The sequence below is a fragment of the Thamnophis elegans genome, chromosome 14, assembly GCF_009769535.1.
Source record: "Thamnophis elegans isolate rThaEle1 chromosome 14, rThaEle1.pri, whole genome shotgun sequence".
Taxonomy (NCBI): Eukaryota; Metazoa; Chordata; class Lepidosauria; order Squamata; family Colubridae; genus Thamnophis; species Thamnophis elegans.
The window spans coordinates 28,691,598-28,713,993 of record NC_045554.1 but is presented as its reverse complement, the minus strand read 5'-3'; the positions used below and the strand labels follow the sequence as shown (position 1 = coordinate 28,713,993).

General features: G+C 42.5%; 1 protein-coding gene across 1 annotated transcript in view; it reads right to left on the bottom strand.

Moving 5' to 3' along the window:
- The window catches only part of SLC12A3 (solute carrier family 12 member 3), a 52,868-nt gene that overhangs the window by 12,255 nt on the left and 18,217 nt on the right, over positions 1-22,396 (bottom strand). Inside the window, exons 13-23 of the mRNA XM_032231402.1 lie at positions 21,283-21,384; positions 19,806-19,961; positions 19,616-19,715; positions 18,403-18,514; positions 14,838-14,978; positions 14,523-14,629; positions 13,344-13,426; positions 11,633-11,701; positions 10,556-10,657; positions 7,571-7,682; positions 7,327-7,413 (exon numbers count right to left, since the gene is read on the bottom strand). Coding sequence (XP_032087293.1) covers positions 7,327-7,413; positions 7,571-7,682; positions 10,556-10,657; positions 11,633-11,701; positions 13,344-13,426; positions 14,523-14,629; positions 14,838-14,978; positions 18,403-18,514; positions 19,616-19,715; positions 19,806-19,961; positions 21,283-21,384 — 1,171 coding nt within the window. The remainder of the gene's footprint in view (positions 1-7,326; positions 7,414-7,570; positions 7,683-10,555; positions 10,658-11,632; positions 11,702-13,343; positions 13,427-14,522; positions 14,630-14,837; positions 14,979-18,402; positions 18,515-19,615; positions 19,716-19,805; positions 19,962-21,282; positions 21,385-22,396) is intronic.

Sequence of the window (22,396 nt, the reverse complement as noted above, 5' to 3'; positions counted from 1 at the left end):
TGAAATTTACACAAGCACAAAACTTGAGAGAAAATTTTTATAAGATGTTTTATAGATGGCACCTAGATCCTAAAAAGCTTGCCTCTATGTATCCAAATGTTCAACCTAAATGTTGGAGATGTGGTTCTTGTGATGCTACATATTTTCATATATGGTGGACATGTCGTAATGTCAAGGCATTTTGGATAAAAATATGGTGGATCCTGCAAAACATCTTTAAAAGAAGGATAAAATTTACCCCCCAGTTGTTTTTACTGGGTATATGTATTGATTTTACAGCAGCAGAGACTAATTTGGTTTTGTATTTAATAACGGCAGCAAGACTCCTGGTGGCGCAGTATTGGAAGAAGAAAGATCTACCTACAATTCAAGAATGGACTTTGAAAGTTATGAACTTAGCCGAAATGGCCAAAATCTCAGCATATCTCAAAGAACATTCAAACGAGAGATATAAGCGAGACTGGAAAAAATGGATTGATTACATAAAAAGTAAATATGGGACTAAGAAACTCCAGATAGCTTATGCTTAGTATCAGTAATAATTTAAATTGTTTAAAATTTGGGTAACAGTAAGAAGCTGAGTTCAATGTAGAGATATTTTAGACTGTGATTGTTCAAAGTTATACCATGTATGGTCTTTGGGAAGTCGGGGGGAGGGAAGGGAGGTGGGGATTTAGGGGGAGGGGGGAGGGGGGAAATAAATTCCATGATTGTATTTGTATACTGTGGCTTTTCAATGTTAGTGCGAAAATAGAACAAACCGAATATACTGGAAGGTAATAAATACCGAAGGAAAGAGTCGAGTGAAAGAAGAAGGAGGGTGGAGAGGGTGAGAGAGAGGAGGAGGAGAAGGGAGGGAGGGAATGGAGAGGGAGTGATAGGGTTAAGGTTAGAAAGAAGGGGAGGGGAAGTAGGCGTAGAGGGGTGTGTGAGAAGGAAGAATGAAAGTTGGAGGGGGTTGAAAGAGGGTGTATGGCAGGCCAAGGTGGTATACTGGGTTTGTATTGTAGAGGGCATTTTCTATATAAGTGAGGGCCGTGTTTATTATTCAATGTTATATGCCCTGATTAAGCACAGTGAATATGTGATTGTATAGAATGAAAACATAATAAAATATATAAAGAAAAAAGCAGTGAGGAATCTCAGCTGGTAAGAATCTTCTTTGAAGTTCACAGTTTGTTTTTTTGTGAGCTGTGGACGGAGGGGGAGGATCAACCCAAAGCTGAGTCATTCAACTCCGACCTGAACTTCGCAGCTGTTATTCACAGCACTAGACAGGACCCCTCCCCCTCAGGACAATCTTTAGAAAAGAGACTATTAAAAATCAATACGAGCAAAGACCAAACTTGTGAACTTTGAAAACTTTTCTCTATCTGAAATACCAGCTTCAATGTTATAAAAACCTCTTTTGTTTAATTGTCTTCAAAATGGCGTTTACAGCTTCTGCATTTGTTATCTCCGACTTCCTGCTACAGAATTAAAGAAACAATCTCTTATAATTTAATTAGAGCTACTCCCTTAAAGCTTTCAAGACTCTTTGTTGTTGATACAGGGACATTCCAAACATTCCAAACGGACTTTCTCTTTTGAAATCCTCCGTAAAACCCCTTGAAAAAAAAAAAAAGAAGGAAAAAAAGGGGGGGGGAGGAATTTCTTTTTCTCCACATAGCACAGTGGATTAGTAATTTAGAATAAATAATTAAAACTAAAATATAATGGCATCTAAATCAACCTCTGTCAAATTACCTCCGAAAACGTCTCCCATACCTGGTACAAAGTTGCAGCCCCCACCATCTATGCCCCCTAGTGGAGATGTACTAACAAAAGAATTTTTTCTGGAAATGTTCAAAGAATCCAGAGAACAGAACTTAGAAATGTTTAAAGAATTCAGAGAACAGAATCTAGAAATGATTAAAGAATTCAAAGATGAAATAAGGAATGAGATGGAAGTTCTATATGACAAATTCGATACCAGGGTCACTAAAATGAATGATAATACGATGGGAATTGTAAATGTGATAACAGAATATATTTCTGGAATGGAAGATAATTTAGAAACTCTCAATGAAGCTAAAACTAACCTGATATCCAAAACTGAAGTGGTGGAACAAAAAATTGACAATGCTGAAAAACAAATTATTATGATACAGTATAAGCAGATGGAGCTTGCATTAAGAGTGAGGGGGCTGCGTGAAGAAAAGCAGGAGAACTTAAAGCAAATGTTTTCTGAAGCTTTTGACCGTCTGGTGGGAAAACCGGGATCCAATTTTGATTGGCAGATTGACAGGATTTTTCGTGTTAACTCATGGGCGGCAAAACAAAGGCAACTTCCCCGAGACGTGGTAATATACTTTGTTACAAGAGAATCTAGAAATATGATACTACAAGAGTCTTACAATACTAAGCTTCAAATTGGTGGACAGGACCTGATTGTTTTGAAAGAAATACCACCTCAGATGCTAAGAGCCAGAAGAGATTATGCTTTTCTGGTGGAAGAGCTCAGAAAGCGTCAGATACAGTACAGATGGGATGCCCCATTCGGTATTATAGTTACAATGGACAAACAAAGATATCGTCTCAGCTCTGTATGGAAAGCTCGTGATTTCTATCATAAGATTCTGAAGATGGGATACCCTGAACCTTCGGGATATGGTGAAAAACCACGAGACGAACAAGATAAACAGCAAACCACACAACCATCAGATAAAATGTATCATCTCCCTCTTCCGGAAGGGCAAGGAGTCAAGGAAAAAAGATCCAACCGTAAGACCACCAGACAAACGGATAAACAAGCTACTATGCAACAATCTCAACAATCGTTGGCCACTGATCAAGGAGCTACTGCAACAAGCTCAGAAGCTGTGGGAGGAGCTAAACCAAAGGTGAGACAGGCCTTGCGGGAGGCTCTAAAAAAGCTTCAGGCAACCAAAAATGACAACTAAGATTTTGACATGGAATGTTAACGGACTGAACTCTCCACAGAAAAGAAAGAAAATATTTCATTATCTCAAACAGTTTAAGAATGACATAATTTGCTTGCAAGAAACTCATATCAAATCAACCGATCAAAAATATTTGTTTAACCCCAAACTGGGCCAACATTTTGCGACCTCAGCCATGGAAAAGAAAAATGGCATAGTAGTATATTTAAGAAAAGATATTAAAGCTGAGCTAATTGAAGCAGATCCCTTTGGAAGATATATTGCATTAGATTTAATCTTAGAAGGGAAAAAGACGTTACTTTTGGGAATTTATGCTCCTAATCAACAACAAGATGGATTTTATAGAAATCTCCATGCTAAATTAGTACAGTGGGACTTTGAGTCTTGTATATTATTGGGTGACTGGAATGGCGTGATCGACACCAAAAGAGATAAGAAGACAGCTCGCCCGAACACCAAATTTCGAGCTAAGTTACCCAAAGCCTTTTTTGACATGCTGGACGACTTTGAATTGCGAGACGCTTGGCGCGAGAGGCATGCAGAAGAATATGACTTTACCTTTTTTTCCAATAGACATCAATCTCTTTCAAGGATTGATTTTATACTAATTACAAATGATTTACTTTGTAGGGTGAAGAAGACAAAGATTATGGCGAGAGTTCTTTCAGACCATAATCCAGTCTGGATGGAATTGGGAAGGGTAGCCCAGCCAAGAAGGTCCTGGAGGTTGAATGAAAACTTATTTAGATATGAAAAGTATGTTAATGATTGTAAAAAATTGCTATCGGAATATTTTGTTCTCAATATGAACAAGGGTACATCTTTGGAATATGTATGGGATGCAAGCAAAGCGTATATGAGAGGAGTATTAATGAATATAAACAAAATACATAGACACAAACAAGGGCAAAAACGAAAAGAATTGGAAGAGGAAATTAAAGGGAAAGAGTCAGAATTAACATTGAATCCAGGAGATACAAAGATTAGGGAAACAATTGCTATATTAAAATCTCAGTTTGATATGCTGATCTCTGACCAGGTAGCTACTAGTTTATTATATGCTAAACATAATACTTTCTGCAATGCAAATAAACCCGGTAGGTGGTTGGCTTATCAGATTAGAAAAAAAAGGAAAGCTCGAAATGTATCCAAATTGTGTTACAGAGGGAAGGAAGTGTTTCAACAGGAAGAGATTCAAAAGGTATTTCGGGAATTTTTTACAGAGTTGTATAAAGGGGATAAAATTAAGGACGGAGATATAGACAAATACCTAGATAAAGAGAAAATCCCCCTAGTTAGAGAAGAACATAGGCATAAGCTGAATCAATCTATAACCTCTGGGGAAATTTTGCAGGCAATTAAACAATTAAAGTTAGGGAAAGCACCAGGCACAGATGGTTTAACAGCTGTTTATTATAAAAATCTACAGTTAGAAATGGTAGAACCCCTCAGAGAACTATTCAATAAAATTCAATCGGGAGGGAAAGTGCCTCCTTCGTGGAAGACTGCGTTCATATCGTTGATACCCAAAGAAGACCAAGACCTTACCCAACCAAAAAATTACAGACCTATTTCATTACTCAATGTAGATTATAAAATTTTTACTAAAATATTAGCAAATAGGCTAATGGGGGTAATTCAGCAACTGATACATACCGATCAAACTGGTTTTATACAGGGCAGACAGATGAAGGACAACATTAGATTAATTATCAACGCTTTAGAATACCTGGGAAAGAACAATCAAATCCCGGCCGCATTCATATTTTTGGATGCGGAGAAAGCCTTTGATCGAGTTAATTGGCAATTCCTGCTGAAGACATTGCAAAAAATGCAGATAGGAGATGGCTTTTTACGGTCAATTGGTGCAATATACCAGCAGCAAACAGCCCAGATCATTGTCAATGGAAGTCTGACAGACTCCTTTCAAATTGAAAAAGGTACAAGACAGGGCTGTCCTCTGTCCCCATTATTGTTTATTATAACTTTGGAAATACTGTTGAATAAGATACGGGGCCTGGGCGGTCTAAAAGGGATTAAAATTAGACAGCAAGAATATAAAGTCCGTGCATTTGCGGATGATCTAGTTATAATATTGGAACAACCACAGGAAACTAGTAGGGTATTATTGAATACGATCAATCAATATGGTCAAGTCTCAGGATTTAAAATAAATCTAGGGAAAACCAAAATAATAGCTATAAATATGACTATCAAACAGAAGGAAGAACTGGGGGCGATGCTAAGATGTGAGGTAGTTAAAAAAGTTAAATATCTTGGAGTTAATATTTTAATCTCAAATGGGAAATTATACAAGTATAATTATGAATCACTTTGGCATAGTACACAGTTGGAGTTGAAAAGGTGGGAAAAACTGCATTTGTCCTTGCTGGGTAGAATAGCGGCAGTAAAAATGAACATTTTACCAAAATTTTTATCTCTTTTTCAAATGTTACCAATACTTAAAAGAGATGCGAATCTTTTAGAATGGCAGAAGGGTATCAACAAATTTGTGTGGGCAGGAAAGAAGCCGAGGGTAAAGATGAAAATAATGCAAGATGCACGTGAAAGAGGAGGATTGAAATTACCTAACTTAAAATTATATTATGACGCAGTGGCATTATCTGCAATTAGTGATTGGATTCATCTAACTAATGACAGAATTTTGAATATCGAGGGATATGACTTGTTATATGGTTGGCATGCTTACCTGTTATTTAACAAAAAAACGGATAAGAAATTTAAAAATCACATCTTAAGAAATGCTTTATTGCGGGTTTGGAAAAAATATCAACATAAATTAAATGATAAAGTGCCCATGTGGGCAATTCCTAGACATGCAATTGAAAATATGAATGTAGAACAAAAACACGATAGAACCACCTATAGACAACTTCTTATCTCAGAAAGAGGGGTGATGGAACTAAAACCTTTAGAGGTACTTAAAGAAGAGAAGGTAGTTCAAACGTGGTTTCAGTATGGTCAACTACAGGCTAGGTGGAAAACAGATCAAAAAATTGGCTTTGTAAAAGTTGAGGATAATTTGTTTAAACAAATAAGAGATCAAAGCTCAATGCATATAAAGAGGATATATAATGTATTAGTACAGATGGATTCTGAAACGGAACTGATTAAGGATTGTATGATAAAATGGGCTCAGAATATCGAGGAACCAATAATGCTTGAAACATGGGAAAGAATCTGGGTAAGAAATGTGAAATTTACACAAGCACAAAACTTGAGAGAAAATTTTTATAAGATGTTTTATAGATGGCACCTAGATCCTAAAAAGCTTGCCTCTATGTATCCAAATGTTCAACCTAAATGTTGGAGATGTGGTTCTTGTGATGCTACATATTTTCATATATGGTGGACATGTCGTAATGTCAAGGCATTTTGGATAAAAATATGGTGGATCCTGCAAAACATCTTTAAAAGAAGGATAAAATTTACCCCCCAGTTGTTTTTACTGGGTATATGTATTGATTTTACAGCAGCAGAGACTAATTTGATTCTGTATTTAATAACGGCAGCAAGACTCTTGGTTGCGCAGTATTGGAAGAAGAAAGATTTACCTACAATTCAAGAATGGACTTTGAAAGTTATGAACTTAGCCGAAATGGCCAAAATCTCAGCATATCTCAAAGAACATTCAAACGAGAGATATAAACGAGACTGGAAAAAGTGGATTGATTACATAAAAAGTAAATATGGGACTAAGAAACTCCAGATAGCTTATGCTTAGTATCAGTAATAATTTAAATTGTTTAAAATTTGGGTAACAGTAAGAAGCTGAGTTCAATGTAGAGATATTTTAGACTGTGATTGTTCAAAAATTATACCACGTATGGTCTTTGGGAAGTCGGGGGGAGGGAAGGGAGGTGGGGATTTAGGGGGAGGGGGGAGGGGGGAAATACAATATGTGTTAAATTCCATGATTGTATTTGTATACTGTGGTTTTTCAATGTTAGTGCGAAAATAGAACAAACCGAATATACTGGAAGGTAATAGATACCGAAGGAAAGAGTCGAGTGAAAGAAGAAGGAGGGTGGAGAGGGTGAGAGAGAGGAGGAGGAGAAGGGAGGGAGGGAATGGAGAGGGAGTGATAGGGTTAAGGTTAGAAAGAAGGGGAGGGGAAGTAGGCGTAGAGGGGTGTGTGAGAAGGAAGAATGAAAGTTGGAGGGGGTTGAAAGAGGGTGTATGGCAGGCCAAGGTGGTATACTGGGTTTGTATTGTAGAGGGCATTTTCTATATAAGTGAGGGCCGTGTTTATTATTCAATGTTATATGCCCTGATTAAGCACAGTGAATATGTGATTGTATAGAATGAAAACATAATAAAATATATATTAAAAAAAACAACAACAACAACAACAATGCTTTACTGTTCAGGTCGGGGTTTCTGGTTAATGTCTGGAAGGACGTGGACCTCATGAAATCCAAGCCGAAACTTGCTTAATAAAGAGACAATCCTGAGGAAGGGGAAAAAATTAAGACGAGGTTAAAAAAAAGTTATTTCAACCCTCTTTATGATATATATTTCCTGTTTTGAGGCTCCCCGACTCCATTTCTCTATATAAATGCTGTACTTGCCACACCACAGCCCTGAATTCCGCAAGTGGGACTTACGCTTTCCGCTCTTCGTCCATCCGGTTGATCTGCCCACCGACAAATACTCGGATCTTACATTTCCCCCATCTCTTTTTGCGGCCAAGGAGGTAAGGGATGAGAAGAGTCAGACCTGGTGATGGAAAACCAGAGAGGGACCTCAATAACCAACACCTCCTCCTTCTCCTTTTGATTGCATTTAAATCCTACTTAGAACCTAGAATAATAGAGATGGAGGTCTCTACTGAAGACCTTGGAAGTCTTCCAGCCCAACCATTCCTTTGGTTGTGACGTGTCAGTCACTGGCCTCTCCAGCAGCTGAATCAGAGGATGAGGAGGAGGTGTAGGAGTCAGGATCAGCATCAAGGCAACCTGACAGCTCCGAGGGGGAAGAATTTTTTTTTTTTTAATTAGAATTTGTAGGCCGCCCTTTTCCCTGAGGGGACTCAGGGCGGCTCACACAAAAACTGGGAAGGGGGGGAATACAGACAGTAGGACAACATGTAATAAAATAGCAAACAACATACATTCATCATTCGGGAGGGGCAACTATCCTATCCCCAGGCCTGACGGGCGAGCCAGTTCTTCAAGGCTATGCGGAAGGCCTGGACGGTGGAGAGGGTACGAATCTCCACGGGGAGCTCGTTCCAAAGGGTCGGGGCTACTGCTGAGAAGGCCCTCCTCCTTGTAGTTGCCAGCCGACACTGGCTGGCCGATGGAATGCGGAGGAGGCCTAATCTATGGGATCTTATCGGTCGCAGGGATGTAATTGGCAGAAGGCGGTCTCTCAAGTATCCAGATCCACTGCCATGTAGGGCTTTATGGGTGATTAATAGCACCTTGAAGCGCATCCGGAGATCAACAGGTAGCCAGCGCAGCTCGCGGAGGATAGGTGTAATGCGGGTGAATCGGGGTGCACCCGCAATCACTCGCGCGGCTGCATTCTGCACTAGCTGAAGTCGCCGGATGCTCTTCAAGGGCAGCCCCATGTAGAGCACATTGCAGTATTCCAGCCTAGAGGTCACAAGGGCCCGAGTGACTGTTGTGAGAGCCTCCCGATTCAGGTAGGGTCGCAACTGGCGCACCAGGCGAACCTGGGCGAACGCCCCCCTGGTCACAGCCGTTAAGTGGTGGTCAAATGACAGCTGTGGATCCAGGAGGACTCCCAAGTTGCGAACCCTCTCTGAGGGGTATAAAATTTGACCCCCCAGCCTGAGTGATGGAACAGTAGCCAAATCTTTGGGAGGGAAACACAACAGCCACTCGGTCTTTTCTGGGTTGAGCACAAGCTTGTTAACCCTCATCCAGTCCATGACGGCCTCAAGGCCCCGGCACATCACGTCCACCGCTTCATTGAGTTGGCACGGGGCGGACAGATACAATTGAGTATCGTCCGCATATTGATGGTATCTAATCCCGTGCCTGCGGATGATCTCTCCCAGCGGTTTCATGTAGATGTTGAATAGTAGGGGGGATAAGACCGAGCCCTGAGGCACCCCATAATTTAGGGGCCTAGGGGACGATCTCTGCCCCCCCACTAACACCGACTGCGACCTGTCCGAGAGGTAGGAGGAGAACCACCGTAGCACGGTGCCTCCCACTCCCACCTCCCGCAGTCGTCGCAGAAGGATACCATGGTCGATGGTATCGAAAGCCGCTGAGAGGTCAAGGAGGACCAGGATGGAGGAACGTCCTTCATCTCTGGCTCTCCAGAGATCATCCATCAATGCGACCAAAGCGGTTTCTGTGCTGTAACCGGGCCTGAAGCCTGACTGGAAGGGGTCTAGGTAGTTTGCTTCCTCCAAGGACCGTTGGAGCTGGAAGGCCACCACCTTCTCAACAACCTTCCCCAGAAATGGAAGGTTGGAGACTGGACGATAGCTATTAAGAACAGCTGGATCCAAGGATGGTTTCTTCAGGAGGGGTCTCACCACCGCCGCTTTCAGTGTGGCGGGGAAGTTCCCCTCCCGAAGGGAGGCGGTTACAACCGCCTGGATCCAGCCTCGTGTCACCTCACTGCAGTTAGTAACCAGCCATGAGGGACACGGATCCAGGACGCAGGTGGAGGTACTTACAGCTCTCATGGCCTTGTCCACATCCCCGGGGGTAACGTCCTGAAACTCAACCCAGAGCTGTTCTACTTGGTCCCCTTGCGCCTCGGCTGGAACTGCAGGGGTGGAGTCCAAGTCCGACCGAAACCGAGCAATTTTGTCCGCTAAGAATTGGGCATATTCTTCGGCTCTGCCCTGCAAGGGTTCCCCAAGGGAATAGAGCAGGCGGAGAGAGGGGGTGGGGGAGCCTGGGCTGTCCGTCAGCCCTTAGATGGAGAGTCAGCAGCCCCCAGGTCTGCAGGTGGCTGATGAGGAAGAGGAGGAACAGCTGGGTCCAGTGCTGATGTGCGAATGCACAGAAGGCAGAGGAGAGGAGAGCAGTGGAAATGTGTGGGCTGGTCTTTAGGATAGAAGACCCAATGCTGCTAGCGAAGCCCCACCCCAGCTCTGGGGATCAAAGGCAGGAGGCGGAGATGAATAGGTTTTGCAGACAACTATTCATCCTCCAGCCAGATGGACTTGTTAGCCTGCGGTGAAAGAGAAACTGTTTGCTGGGGTTGCCGGTACTCCTAATAAAGGAATCTCTGAGTTCACTACAGAGGGTTGGTGGTGTTTGGGGAGCTGGGTCAGAACACCTTCCCAAAACTCAAGTCAGTGTAAGATGATGAGATCTCAGGAACCCAGGTTAACTTCCATAAAGGGGTTGTTGGATTATGGTTCTGAGATCACTTCCTGGAATGAAACAATGCCACTGCTGGCATTTTTAGAGAAGGAAATCAGAGTTTGGGCAGTTAAGAAGCTGGTTGACCAAAAGCATTGGCTGGGTTTGCCTACTAAATTGCATCCCTTAGCGGAATCCCTGCTGAGAGAATGCAAGGTCATCTAGTCCAGGGGGAAAGAGAAGCAAGAGTCCATTTACCTCTTCTGCATGAGAAAAAAGGGGAACCAGCCTTACCTCCATCATCAAACAGCCAGTAGATATCAATAGTTTTCTTGCCTTGATTCATCTGGAAAATGGTGCTCGCCTGTTGTTCCGCCACCGAAGCATCTGGATCCACTAGGAAGGGGGAAAGAAGGGGAAGGAGAAAGGGGAAGAGGCAGGGGAGGAAGGGAGGGGAGGAAGGGAGGAGACGGGAGGGGAAGGGAGAGGAGAAGAGAAGAAGGGGAAGGGAGAGGATATATAATCTCTTCCTATTTTATTATCAAAGTTACAGCCTAATTAGGAAGTTTCTCTCCTTTAAAATCAACCACTTCAAAAATGGGGCTCTTCTAGAGAAACAGCCTTTTCAAATCCAAATTCTTCATTACACATTAACAGGCTTAGAAGAGACCTTGTAGGTCATCTAGTCCAACCCCCCCACCCAAGCAGACCCTGCCCCATTTCTGACAGATGACAGTCCAGTCTCTTCTTGAAAGCTTCCAGTGATGAAGCTCTCACAGCTTCTGAAGGCAGCTTCTATTCCATGGATTGATTGTTCTCACTGTTAGAAAATTCCTCATTTCCAAGTTGAGTCTCTCCTTGTTCCGTTTCCATCCATTGTTCCTTGTCTGGCCTTTGGGCACTTTGGAAAATAGCCTGACCCCCTTCCTTTCTGTGGCAGCCCCTCAAATATTAGAAGACTGTTATCATGTCTCCCCTGGTCCTTCTCTTCCCTAGACCAGTCATGCCCAGTTCCTGCAACCGTTCATCTTATGTTTTAGCCTCCAGTCCTTTGATCATCTTAGACAGATTCAGAGTTGGAAGGGACCTTGTAGGTCATCTAGTCCAACCCCCCACCCAACTAGACCCTGCCCCATTTCCGACAGATGACAGTCCAGTCTCTTCTTGAAGGCTTCCAGTGATGAAGCTCCCACAACTTCAGTTGTGTTGGACAGAAGGTCTCAGCCCACTGATGGGATTTTGCCTTTTAAGGCATGGTTAAGTCTGTTGCAAATCTACCCCATTTGTCATAATATCAGAATTCCATGTATTACGTGAACCCAGGAAATGGATTTGGTTAGTAACCCAGTCAAGATGATTTTTGGAACTGACATGTGCCTGTCACGGCAGGTACTTCACTACTTTTCTGGGGAACTTCCGCTGGATCAAAAGCTGGATTAACTGGAGACAGAAAGGAGACAATAAACAAGGCAAATTCATAATATTCTGAACAATGAACAGCTTCCCGCATTTATATGGCACATCAAGTCATAATGAGGGTTTCCTTATCTAGGCTTCTTAGGCTGTTGAGTGTATCGAGCCATTGTAATTTTTCAAAATTTATAGCTTAGCACAGGGCTCTGCAACCTTAAATACTCAAAGAGCCATTTGGACCCGTTTCCCACAGAAAAGAAAACACCGGGAGCCACAAACCTGGGTGGGTGTGGCCAACTCAACATCACTCACTCCCACTTAGTCATATGATGACCACCACCCAGCCACGCCTACCCAGGTTTTGTGGCTCCCGGTGTTTTCTGTGGGAAACGGGTATCTCTGTGTGTATGTGTGTGTCTTTCTTTTTCTCTCTCTGTCTCTCTCTCTTTCTCATCTCTCTCTTTCTACCTCTCTCTTTCTCTTTCTCTCTCTTTCTCTGTCTCTTTCTCTCTCCCTCTCTCTTTCTCTGTCGCTCATCTCTCTCTGTCTCTGTCCCTCTCTCTCTCACTCTCTAAGGCCAGGTGAGGAGTGACTGGAAGGGGAGGGTGAGGGGTGGGGCCAGACAGTGGTAGGTTCAGCCGACAGAGAGCCACAGCAGGGGGACAAAAGAGCCGCATGCAGCTCCAGAGCCTTGGGTTGCTGACACCTGGGTTAGCATGAAGTGTACCCCCAGTTAATTGTGATTTGATCACGAAATTAAATTAAGTTTAGTACAGTGTAATGGAGTACAGTCTGGATTCCCAGGAGGGAGTGGCTGTATTCCAGAGGGCAGCTTGGAAAGTTGGAGTGGCAGAAAGAGGGTTAAAATGGCTACTCCATAAGCGATTCCCAGAATATATCAAGAATCTAGAGTCACCTCAGCAAAATGGATGACATAGAAGTTTAATAAACAAATCTATTAGTAATGGAAATAGTTGCTTTAGTCTGGCAAGATTCTGTCTGTAGGTGACGAAAACTACTCTCAAGTAACTCCTCAGATCATTCTTGGTTCTTAGAGCCTGTTGTGCAGTGTGTTAACTCATCTACAACCAACACTGCACAGAATTGATAGATGCATTTAGCAAACCTTTGTTTATTTAAACCAGTTGATTTAGATAAACAAACTTAATATAAATCAAACTAACCACCTTATGGCTTAGTGTTGGAGTTTCCCCGTGGGCCAGGAAGATCAATCCAGTTGAGGACGTTTCCTTTGGTGTCCACTTGGTTTTCTACCTACCCCAAACAACTTTTTACAATAAAATAAAAGTAAAAAGTACAACCTTGCCGCAAATTGATACATCTTTTTCCTGCATTATCTTTATTTTCCAAAGAGCAGCATCCACAAAAAAGTCAGAATGCTGTCTGGAGCTTTGTAAGTGACATTTTTTTTTAACATTCACACCACCGTTGCCTTTGCTAAAATTAGAGTGTAAGATATTTCGATGGATTGAAAATCCGAGTCATTGGAATGCAATTTCTCTTACGAAGCAGCATAAAAATGAAGACCGAGAAATCTATAAAAGAAAACTGCCTCTTTCTAAGATATTTCCCTGCTTCTGCACCTGAATCAGTTAGGCAAACCCTCTTCCTTGCACAATTTCTGGAGAAGTCGGCTAGGGGAACTCACTGTGAGCCTGCATGATCCGAGAAATATTGAGTCCCTCCTTCACGCGCATCACGCATACTCCGTATTTGAAGTCAAAAGCATCACTGGAATAGGAGAGGGAAAAAAACTACTCATATATCAGCATGAGGGAGATTTTCAGAGATGGACTAACTAGGATAGTATGGCACGAGTGAGTCAGTCTCTATCCAGGGGTGGGATTCTACCAGGTGAACCAGTAGCTCCAAAGATCTGCTGGGAGCTAACTAATGGTGGGTTCCTACTGCTTTGGACCAGTTCGGCTGAACCAGTATTAGCTTAGCGGCCTGAGTCCTGTAACCAGCAGCGACTCAGGCCTGCCAAGCCCCCAAACTGGTTCTCCCAGTGGCCCCGTAGGCACTGCCATCTCGTTTTTTGCTTCTGAGCATACACAGAGCAATTTTAGTTGTATTGTGCATGCGCGCACAGCGCACAGTGCACATTACGTGCAAAGCTTGTGCGCAATGCATCCCTGAACAAACCAGCAGTAGTCTCTGCTGAAACCCACCCCTTGAGTTAACCGGTTCTCTTCCACGACCATATGGGCCCATCCGCTCGCCCCTGCGCTTTACCTACCTTTATCTTCTCAGCTGAGTTGCGTGGCATAGTGGATTCATGCACCTCAGCTGTTTTCCTTCATGAGCAGTAATCCAGAAGGTAAGTCGTCCACAAAATTTGCACACACGCTCAGAGAACCGGTTGTTAAACCGGTAGGATCCCAACTGTGGGTCTATCCCTACTTTTTTCAAAAGGAAGGCACTCTTAAGGCCATCCAATGCCTTTTTACTTACAATGGTGAGAATTGTTTTTCAAAAGAACAGTTGAAATATAGCTTCACTTCTATAAAAAAAAAAAAAGCCAAATCTGTCCTTCTAACAGCATCTTCTCTCAATTTACTCATATCAGGATGTATTGTGATTCCTTTAAAGAGCTAAAAACTGTGATGCAGTTTTTGGACAGATGCAAAATCATCTCGATATGTAAGTTTGAAGGGCGTGTGTTACTCCAGTAAGTCATCCAGACAGGGAGGATGCAACCAAAGATAGTTGCAACTGATTGATGACATTTTCCTGAAGATCATCTTGGACTTCGAGACTTTTGGAGAAGACTAGTTTGGGAAGTCTGGCTTAGAAGATGTTTAAGACAACGGCCAGATGTACTTACTGCAGAATCCCGATATATTCCTCCACTGTCTGAGGATGTGCTGCTTGCCAATTCTTCTTATATCCAAGCACAAGAACGTTGGGTTTCATTCGCCCAAGACCTGAGGCCTTTATTAAGAAAAAGATGAGCTTTTAGGTTAAAAATGCTTTCTAAATTCATTGTGACCAACCCTTCTGCATGAATGGGATGGGATGGCATGGGATGGGAGAAGGGAAGGGAAGGGAAGGGAAGAGAAGAGAAGAGAAGAGAAGAGAAAATAGAGAATAGAAAACAGAAAGTAGAAAGTAGAAAACAGAGAATAGAATAGAATTTTACCTGCATAAGGACTTGTGCTCCAGTTCTCAGGTCCTCTGCTAAGATGCCTGTGTAGAAAGCTTTGACCTTTCGCTTGGTCAGCCATTTGATGTGGCCTTTGGAAGCAAGTCCCATTTCAGCATTTGCCTGTCTGCAGGGCCCCTGTGAGAAAGAAGCATAGGAAGAAGTCACAATTACAGGAAGACAGGAAGAAATGCGGAGTCCTCAGCGCCCTCTGAGTTTGGTTGTTTGCTTGCAGACATTTCATTACCCAGCTAGGTAACATCATCAATGCTTTATATATATTATCTCCTATTGAAATATGATCTGTGCAGGACCAACTGCAACAGTGAGGTCAAAAAGCCAAGATGGTGACCGCAAACACACAACTGAGCCCGCTTCCTTATGTACATGGTAAGACTCAAGGTGGACTTGTCCTTCCATCCTTCTGAGGTGGGTAAAATGAGGACCCAGATTGTTGGGGGCAAATAAGCTGACTCAGTAAACCACTTAGAGAAGACTGGAAAGCACTGTGAAGTGGTATATAAGTCTAAGGGCTATTGCTACATCATACACAAAGTCCAACTATTAATTTCAGGGTTTCAAAACTCCGTTTAGAAAACAGTTGTTAGAAAACAGCCAAGGTTTGTAGCCAAGCTAAGCATTTAATGTAAAGCTTAACCTGAATGTGGTTTGAATTTGGTTTAGTGTTTTGCTTCATCCCAGTAACTCTTTGTCTGTAAACCACCAATTCAGTCATGTAGGCAATATGCCATTAAAAAACCATGGCTTGATACAATCTATGAACCTGAGCACTGAGTCCAAGAGCAAGAATCCATGTCTCATGGGCTTTGTTCATACAACTTGCTTTAAAAGGTAGTTCAACATGCTAAGCTTGTTTAATACATACCCATGATGCTTTTAGCGGTGGCTTAGTGGATTATCTGTGATTTTTATTATACAGGAAAATGGGCTAATAATTTTGAAATTAAAATAGAATAGAATAGAATAGAATAGAATAGAATAGAATAGAATAACAGAGTTGGAAGGGACCGTAGAGGTTTTCTAGTCCAACCCTCTGCTCAGGCAGGAAACCCTACACCACCAGAAAAATGGTTATCCAATATCTTCTCAAAAACTTCCAGTGCTAGAGCATTCACAACTTCAGGAAGCAAGTTGTTCCACTGGTTAATTGTTTTAACTGTCAGGAAATTTCTCCTTGTTGCTTCTCTCCTTGATTACTTTCCACCCATTGCTTCTTGTTCAAACCTCGTGCTTTGGAGAATAGTTTGACTCCCTCTTCTTTGTGGCAACTCCTGAGATATTAGAACACTGCTATGATGTCTCCCCTAGTTCTTATTTTCATTAAACTAGACATACCCAGTTCCTGCAACCGTTCTTCATATGTTTTAGTCTCCACTCCTCTTTGTTGTTCTTCTCTGCACTCTTTCTAGAGTCTTCACATCTTTTTTACATCATGGTGACCAAAACTGAATGTAGTATTTCAAGTATGGGCTTAATTAAGTGTGCTTAATTATATTAAGCAAATTGGGAAAAGCAGACTTTTCTTCTACAAGAAGTTTTGATTTCGACAGTGATGGCTCAGCTTGGAAGAACATGCTCATATTGCCTTTCCTTTCATTTCAATATGAAATGCCTTTCCTTTCATTTCAATCTGAAATGAAGATTTATACACATCTCTTAGCTATCAAACTGGCGATCAAACCAGTCAGTCCTACAGGAGATCAACCCCGACTGCCTTTTAGAAGGCCTGATCCTGAAGAGGAAACTCAAATACTTTGGCCACCTAATGAGAAGGAAGGACTCACTAAAGAAGAGTGGGAATGATTGAGTGATAATTCTGGGAATGATTGAGGGCAAAAGAAGAAGGGGACAACAGAGAATGGCTGGATGGAGTCACCGAAGCAGTTGGCGTGAACTTAAAGGGACTCCAGAGGATGGTAGATGACAGGAAGGCTTGGAGGAACGTCGTCCATGGGGTTGCGATGGGTTGGACATAAATTCACAACTAACAACTTAGCTGCTTGGTATTTTTAAGGCCTAATTATGTAAAGGATTCAAACATTTACCTATTGAAATTGTCTTTTCCAAGAAGGAAACAAAAAAGAGATTGATTAATGGTGGAACATCTCCAGAGCAGAATGTCCTACGAAGATTGTATTTTTTTCTTCTCCAAAATTGTCTATTTTTATCCTGGCAATTCAAACTGCAGATGAAAACCAAGCTAGCAGCCATTCATTCATTCATTCATTCATTCATTCATTCATTCATTCATTCTTGCTTAATTAGCTTGGCGATTGTTCCAGAAGAACAATTGTTGAAAGCCAAGTGCTAGCTTTGTTATCACACTTCACAGCCATCCAGCCAAGTTCCTCTTGGCATCTGCAGTAAACATGAAATCCAGAGAAGTACTTGGGGCTATGCTTTTGACGATATGGTAGGAGGAGAGCTGTGTTCACCCTTTGCTGCTCCAGATCATTAAGTTCTGATAGCACTTTTTCAGACTAATTTTATTCAAGGGCACACATTTTCACAGCCAGACGCCTCTTGATTTTTGATTGTTGGATGTATACATGGTGGAGGGGAAGATTTAGTTGGCTAGCAATCTGCCGTTTGGATAGCAAAGGATCTCGCTTGGAGGTAAGCCACCGAAGCTGCTGAAATGGACACCTGCCAGCCGTTAAAAGCTGCTCTTTGTTATTTGAAGCCTGCTGGGCTGAAGGCTTCAGTTTCATTTCAGGTCCTTAGCAGAAGGGAGCATTGTGTCCCAGCTGAGATTAAAACTGATTTTTCCTTTCTTCACGAGCCAACATTCAAAGGTCAGCAGTTTGGTGGTTCGAATCCCTAGTACAGGTCTCCTGCGTAAGCGGAGGATTGGACTACATGACCTCCAAGGTCCCTTCCAACTCTGTTACTGTTTATCCTTCCATCACTGGAGTCACTAGTCTGAGACCTCAGTGGTGTTGAGGTCCCTGTAGATTTTTTCAGATGAATTGGAAATGCAGTTAGAAAAGAGAGATACTGTGGTATCCTGTTTCTCTTATGATCAGATGCAATCATCCTTTTAGAATGACGAGAGGGAGAGGGAGGAGAAGGAGAGGGGGGAGGATGAGAAGAAGAAGAGGAGGAGGAGGAGGAGGAGGAGAGGAGGAGAGGAGGAGGAGGAAGGAGAAGAAGAAGAAAGAAAGAAAGAAAGAAAGAAAGAAAGAAAGAAAGAAAGAAAGAAAGAAAGAAAGAAAAGACAAAAAAACAGACAACATCTGGTGTTTAATTAATAAATAATTAAACATCTGAAAGGAAAAACCAAGCTGAGAAAGCACTAAGGACTCCTCATTTCACAAGATTTGTGGCTTCCCCAAGCCACAATTTTTCTCCTTTATTAGAGAGAGAGAGAGAGAGAGAGAGAGGGAGAGAGAGAGAGATGGATAGATGATAGACAGACAGACAGGACAGACGGATGGACGGATGGACACAAACAAAAATGTAGGTAAACAATGGAAATTAGATAGATAAAGATAGCCGAGACCTGCAATTTCTTAATTATCTGGTAGGAACAAATACTCACAATCAACACATTCCCACAGATCATCAGACTCAAATTTTTTGTAAAAGTGCCCACAAAATCAACCAGTGCTGGGCGAAAGTTAGGAGGACCAGTCAGGACGAGACATTGAGGCCTGAAGATAGAACAAGAAGATATTAGTATTTGACTGTTTGTATGGAACCAGTCCACTCCTTCTGTGTGACTGCTGTTGGCTTCCAGAAAGGGCAAAAAGACAATCACAACAAGCAACTATGGTATCAGTGGTGCACAAAGGCCCATGTTTTCATGGCTGAAGGGCAGGGCAGAGGCTCATCAACATCTCTTTGCTCTTGTTTTTGTCCTCCTTCACAGAGTTGCATCTGAATTTGCATCATGGGGCTTCCTGATGGATTGAACCATAAGCAAATTGTAGCCAAACATTTGGGAGAGGGGAATAGAGTTTGGAATTTCTACCAAGCACCAAGATTCTTGAAGGGGAAAGCTGATGTAGGTAATTTTTTGCAGATTAGGGGAGACAGAGCTACATGGCACCTGGACCTCACTGGCAGAGTCTCCCATTGAAACCCAGTGTTTTGACCTAGACTTCCCCAAAAAGCAAGAGGCAGATTCCTGGTCCTGACAAAACCTCTTTTATTAAACAAATGTGAATTCCTCTCATTCACATTCAGAAAGGCCTGGCAAACAATCTTTCAAAGGGATATTTATGACCACAGACCTTATCTATCTTAGAAAGCTGCCATGTAAATATTTTCCAAACGCAGTGCTGTGCAAGGAAAGATTGGGCACAGAGTCTCTGACATTCATGGACAGATCTTCACACTCCTGAAATGAATCTAATGAACGAACAAATTGTTTCCTACAAAAGCCCCCTCCCCTTTCGCTCCTCTTTTATTTCCTATGGGAGGGGCCAATCACCTTCCACCCATAGCCTTACTCCCAAGTCGACCCTGATTTCTGAGCTGTTCTTTCCTTCTGGCAGCTCTGCGCATGCACACACTGGGAACAGGCTCCAGCTGTTCTTCTGCCTCACTGCTGTCTAGCTCTCTGTAGGCACCTGATCACTGCCAGACGGCCTCGGCCCCATATCTGCCTCCGATGCAGAGCCCTCGTCTGAGCCTTCCCCAGCCTCCAGGACTGGCCCATGCTCCTCCCCAACCTCCTCACTGTCTAATTCTGCTGCCAGCTCCACTGCCTGCTGGCGAGCCACAACATCCAGTGGCTTACAAAACCTTACCTGTAATTTTTAATATGGTCATCCACCTCATTGAGACTCACAGAATAATTCAGGGCCATGTTATAGGAACCGGCTTGAACAGATGAGCCCCAGTTAACTCCTGCAGGGAAAAAGTTACCTCAGCTCAGTTCATTGTTTTATTGAGCAGTATTTTAATGTATTTATTTTTTTAAAAAAATGAGCTCCATACCAGGCTTCTTGTAAAGAACATATCCAAGCAAAAACACCACAATCCCGATAGCGATGAGGGCAGCCCACCAGGTTAGCAGGAACATGATAACGACAGAAACAATGGCCCCAAACAGAGCTGCCCATTTGCTGTAATACCTGAAGGAGGGTCTCCAACCTGAAAGGAAAAATTACTTGATATGAGTCCATTTCAAAAGGCCCTTTTGTTGCTCTTCTCTGCACATTTTCCAGGATCTCAACATTTTTTTTCCTATTGTGGTGACCACAACTGGGTGAAATATTACATGCGTGACAGAAAATATATTAAATAGAAATGGCAGCCAAGATATATTATGATGATTAGTGGATTGGAGGCTAAACCATTTGAAGAAGGGTTACAAGAACTGGGCATGGCTAGTCCAGTGAAGAGAAGGACCAGGGGAGACACGATAGCAATCTTCTAATATTTGAGGGGCTGTCACAGAGAGGAGGGGGTCAAGCTATTTTCCAAAGCACCCGAAGGCCAGACAAGGAATAATGGATGGAACAAGGAAAGATTCAACCTAGAAATAAGGAGGAATTTTCGGACAGTGAGAACAACCAACCAATGGAACAGAGGTTGCCTTCAAAAGTTGTGGAAGCTTCATCACTGGAGGCTTTCAAGAAAAGACTGGATGGCCATCTGTCAGAAATGGTGTAGGGTCTCGTGCTTGGGTGAGGAGGGGTTAGACTAGATGACCTACAAGATCCCTTCCAACTCTGTTATTCTGTTAAACTCTTCAAATACTCTAAATAGCAATAGCACTTAGACTTATATACCACTCCACAGTACTTTACAGAGTCATCCTCTTGCCCTCAATAATCTGGGTCCTAATTTTACCAATCTTGAAAGGATGGAAGGCTGAGTCAACCTCAAGCCAGGATCGAACTGCCAACAGTGGGCAGAATTAGCCTGCAATACGCCATTCTAACCACTGTGCCACTACAGCTTCCTTACTTCTCCTTGTTATCCTTCCTTCCTTCCTCCCTTCCCTTCCCTTCCCTTCCCTTCCCTTCCCAAGCAATAGCACTTAGACTTATTTACAGCTCTTTCTGAGGTGTTTACAGAGCCATCATTTTGCCCACAACAATCTGGGTTGTCATTTTACTGACCCCGAAAGGATGGAGGGCTGAGTCAACCTTGAGCCGGTCAGGATCGAGCTGCTGGCTGTGGACAGAATTAACCTGTTATACTGCCTTCTAACCACTGTGCCACCACGGCTCTTTATTATACACTTTATTTGCCTTGTTGCAGAGTGATGATTGGTCAGCATGGGTAATGGTATGCGGGAATGGTGGGGGGGGAAATGATCAGATAAGAGAGGGCAGAGCCCTCAGCAGCATAACAGGCAGAGAAAGGAAGTCAAAAAGGGCTCCTCTAACTTCCAGTTTCCTGGAAGCTCTTGAACCCAACTTGGTGGGTGATCTTTGCTGCTAAGCTGTGGGATGAAAGCCCTCACCTGGTGAGTTGGTGATGGAGGCATGGAAGCAGCTAAAATTGATGAGCGCGTAGGAGCAGAGAAAGAAGTTGGAGATGATAGGAGCGATGGCATTCAGTTCCGCTGCAGAGAGGATGGAAAGAGAGATGGTGAGTTTATTTCTGCCTATTGTTCAAAACATAGAAATTTGGTAATTAAAAAAAACGGAGGGATTTTAACACAGAAGTCTCAGCTCGGGGATAGAGACGTGATGGAATTTTATCTGTCTGCAATTTTAAGTTGACAGATTGACAACTCCTGGACTAATACCAGCACTGGCACCTAGTTATTCTTTGGAATACAATGTAATAAGTCACATATCTGATCTTCTATTTGTGAATTATTAAAAATGGTGCATAATTGGTAATTCTTTGTATTTTCTTTCCAAATACAAGTAGTCCTCCACTTACAACAGTCCATTTCGTAACCGTTCAAAGTTACAACGGCATTGAAAAAAAAGGGACATATGACCAATTTTCACAGTTACAATGTTTGTGGGGTCTCCATGATCATGTGATTAAAATTCAGATGCTGGGCAACTGACTCGTACTTATGCCAGTTGCAGCGTCCCCGGGGGTCACATGATCCCTTTTTGCGATCTTCTGACAAGCAAAGTCAATGGGGAAGCCATATTCACTTAACAACCGAGCTACTAACTTATCAACTGCAGTGATTCGTTTAACAACCGTGGCAAGAAAGGTGGTAAAATGGGGCAAAACTCACTGGACAAATGTCTCACTGAATAACAGAAATGTTGGGCTCAATTGTGGTTGTAAGTCGAGGACTACCTGTAGGCTGTTGGCATTGTCTGGAAGTGATATTCTGTGAACGTTTGTATCTGGGCCTTTTGATTACAGACAGGCCTCACTTAGTGACTGCCTTGTTTAGTTTACTTTTTTTCTCTCTCTCTCTCAATAAATCTTGCTGAAGAGTAATAATATAATTAATATAATATAATATAATATAATACAATACAATACAATACAATAACAGAGTTGGAAGGGACCTTAGAGGTCTTCTAGTCCAACCCTCTGCTTAAGCAGGAAACCCTACACCACTTCAGAAAAATGGTTATCCAACATCTTATTAAAAACTT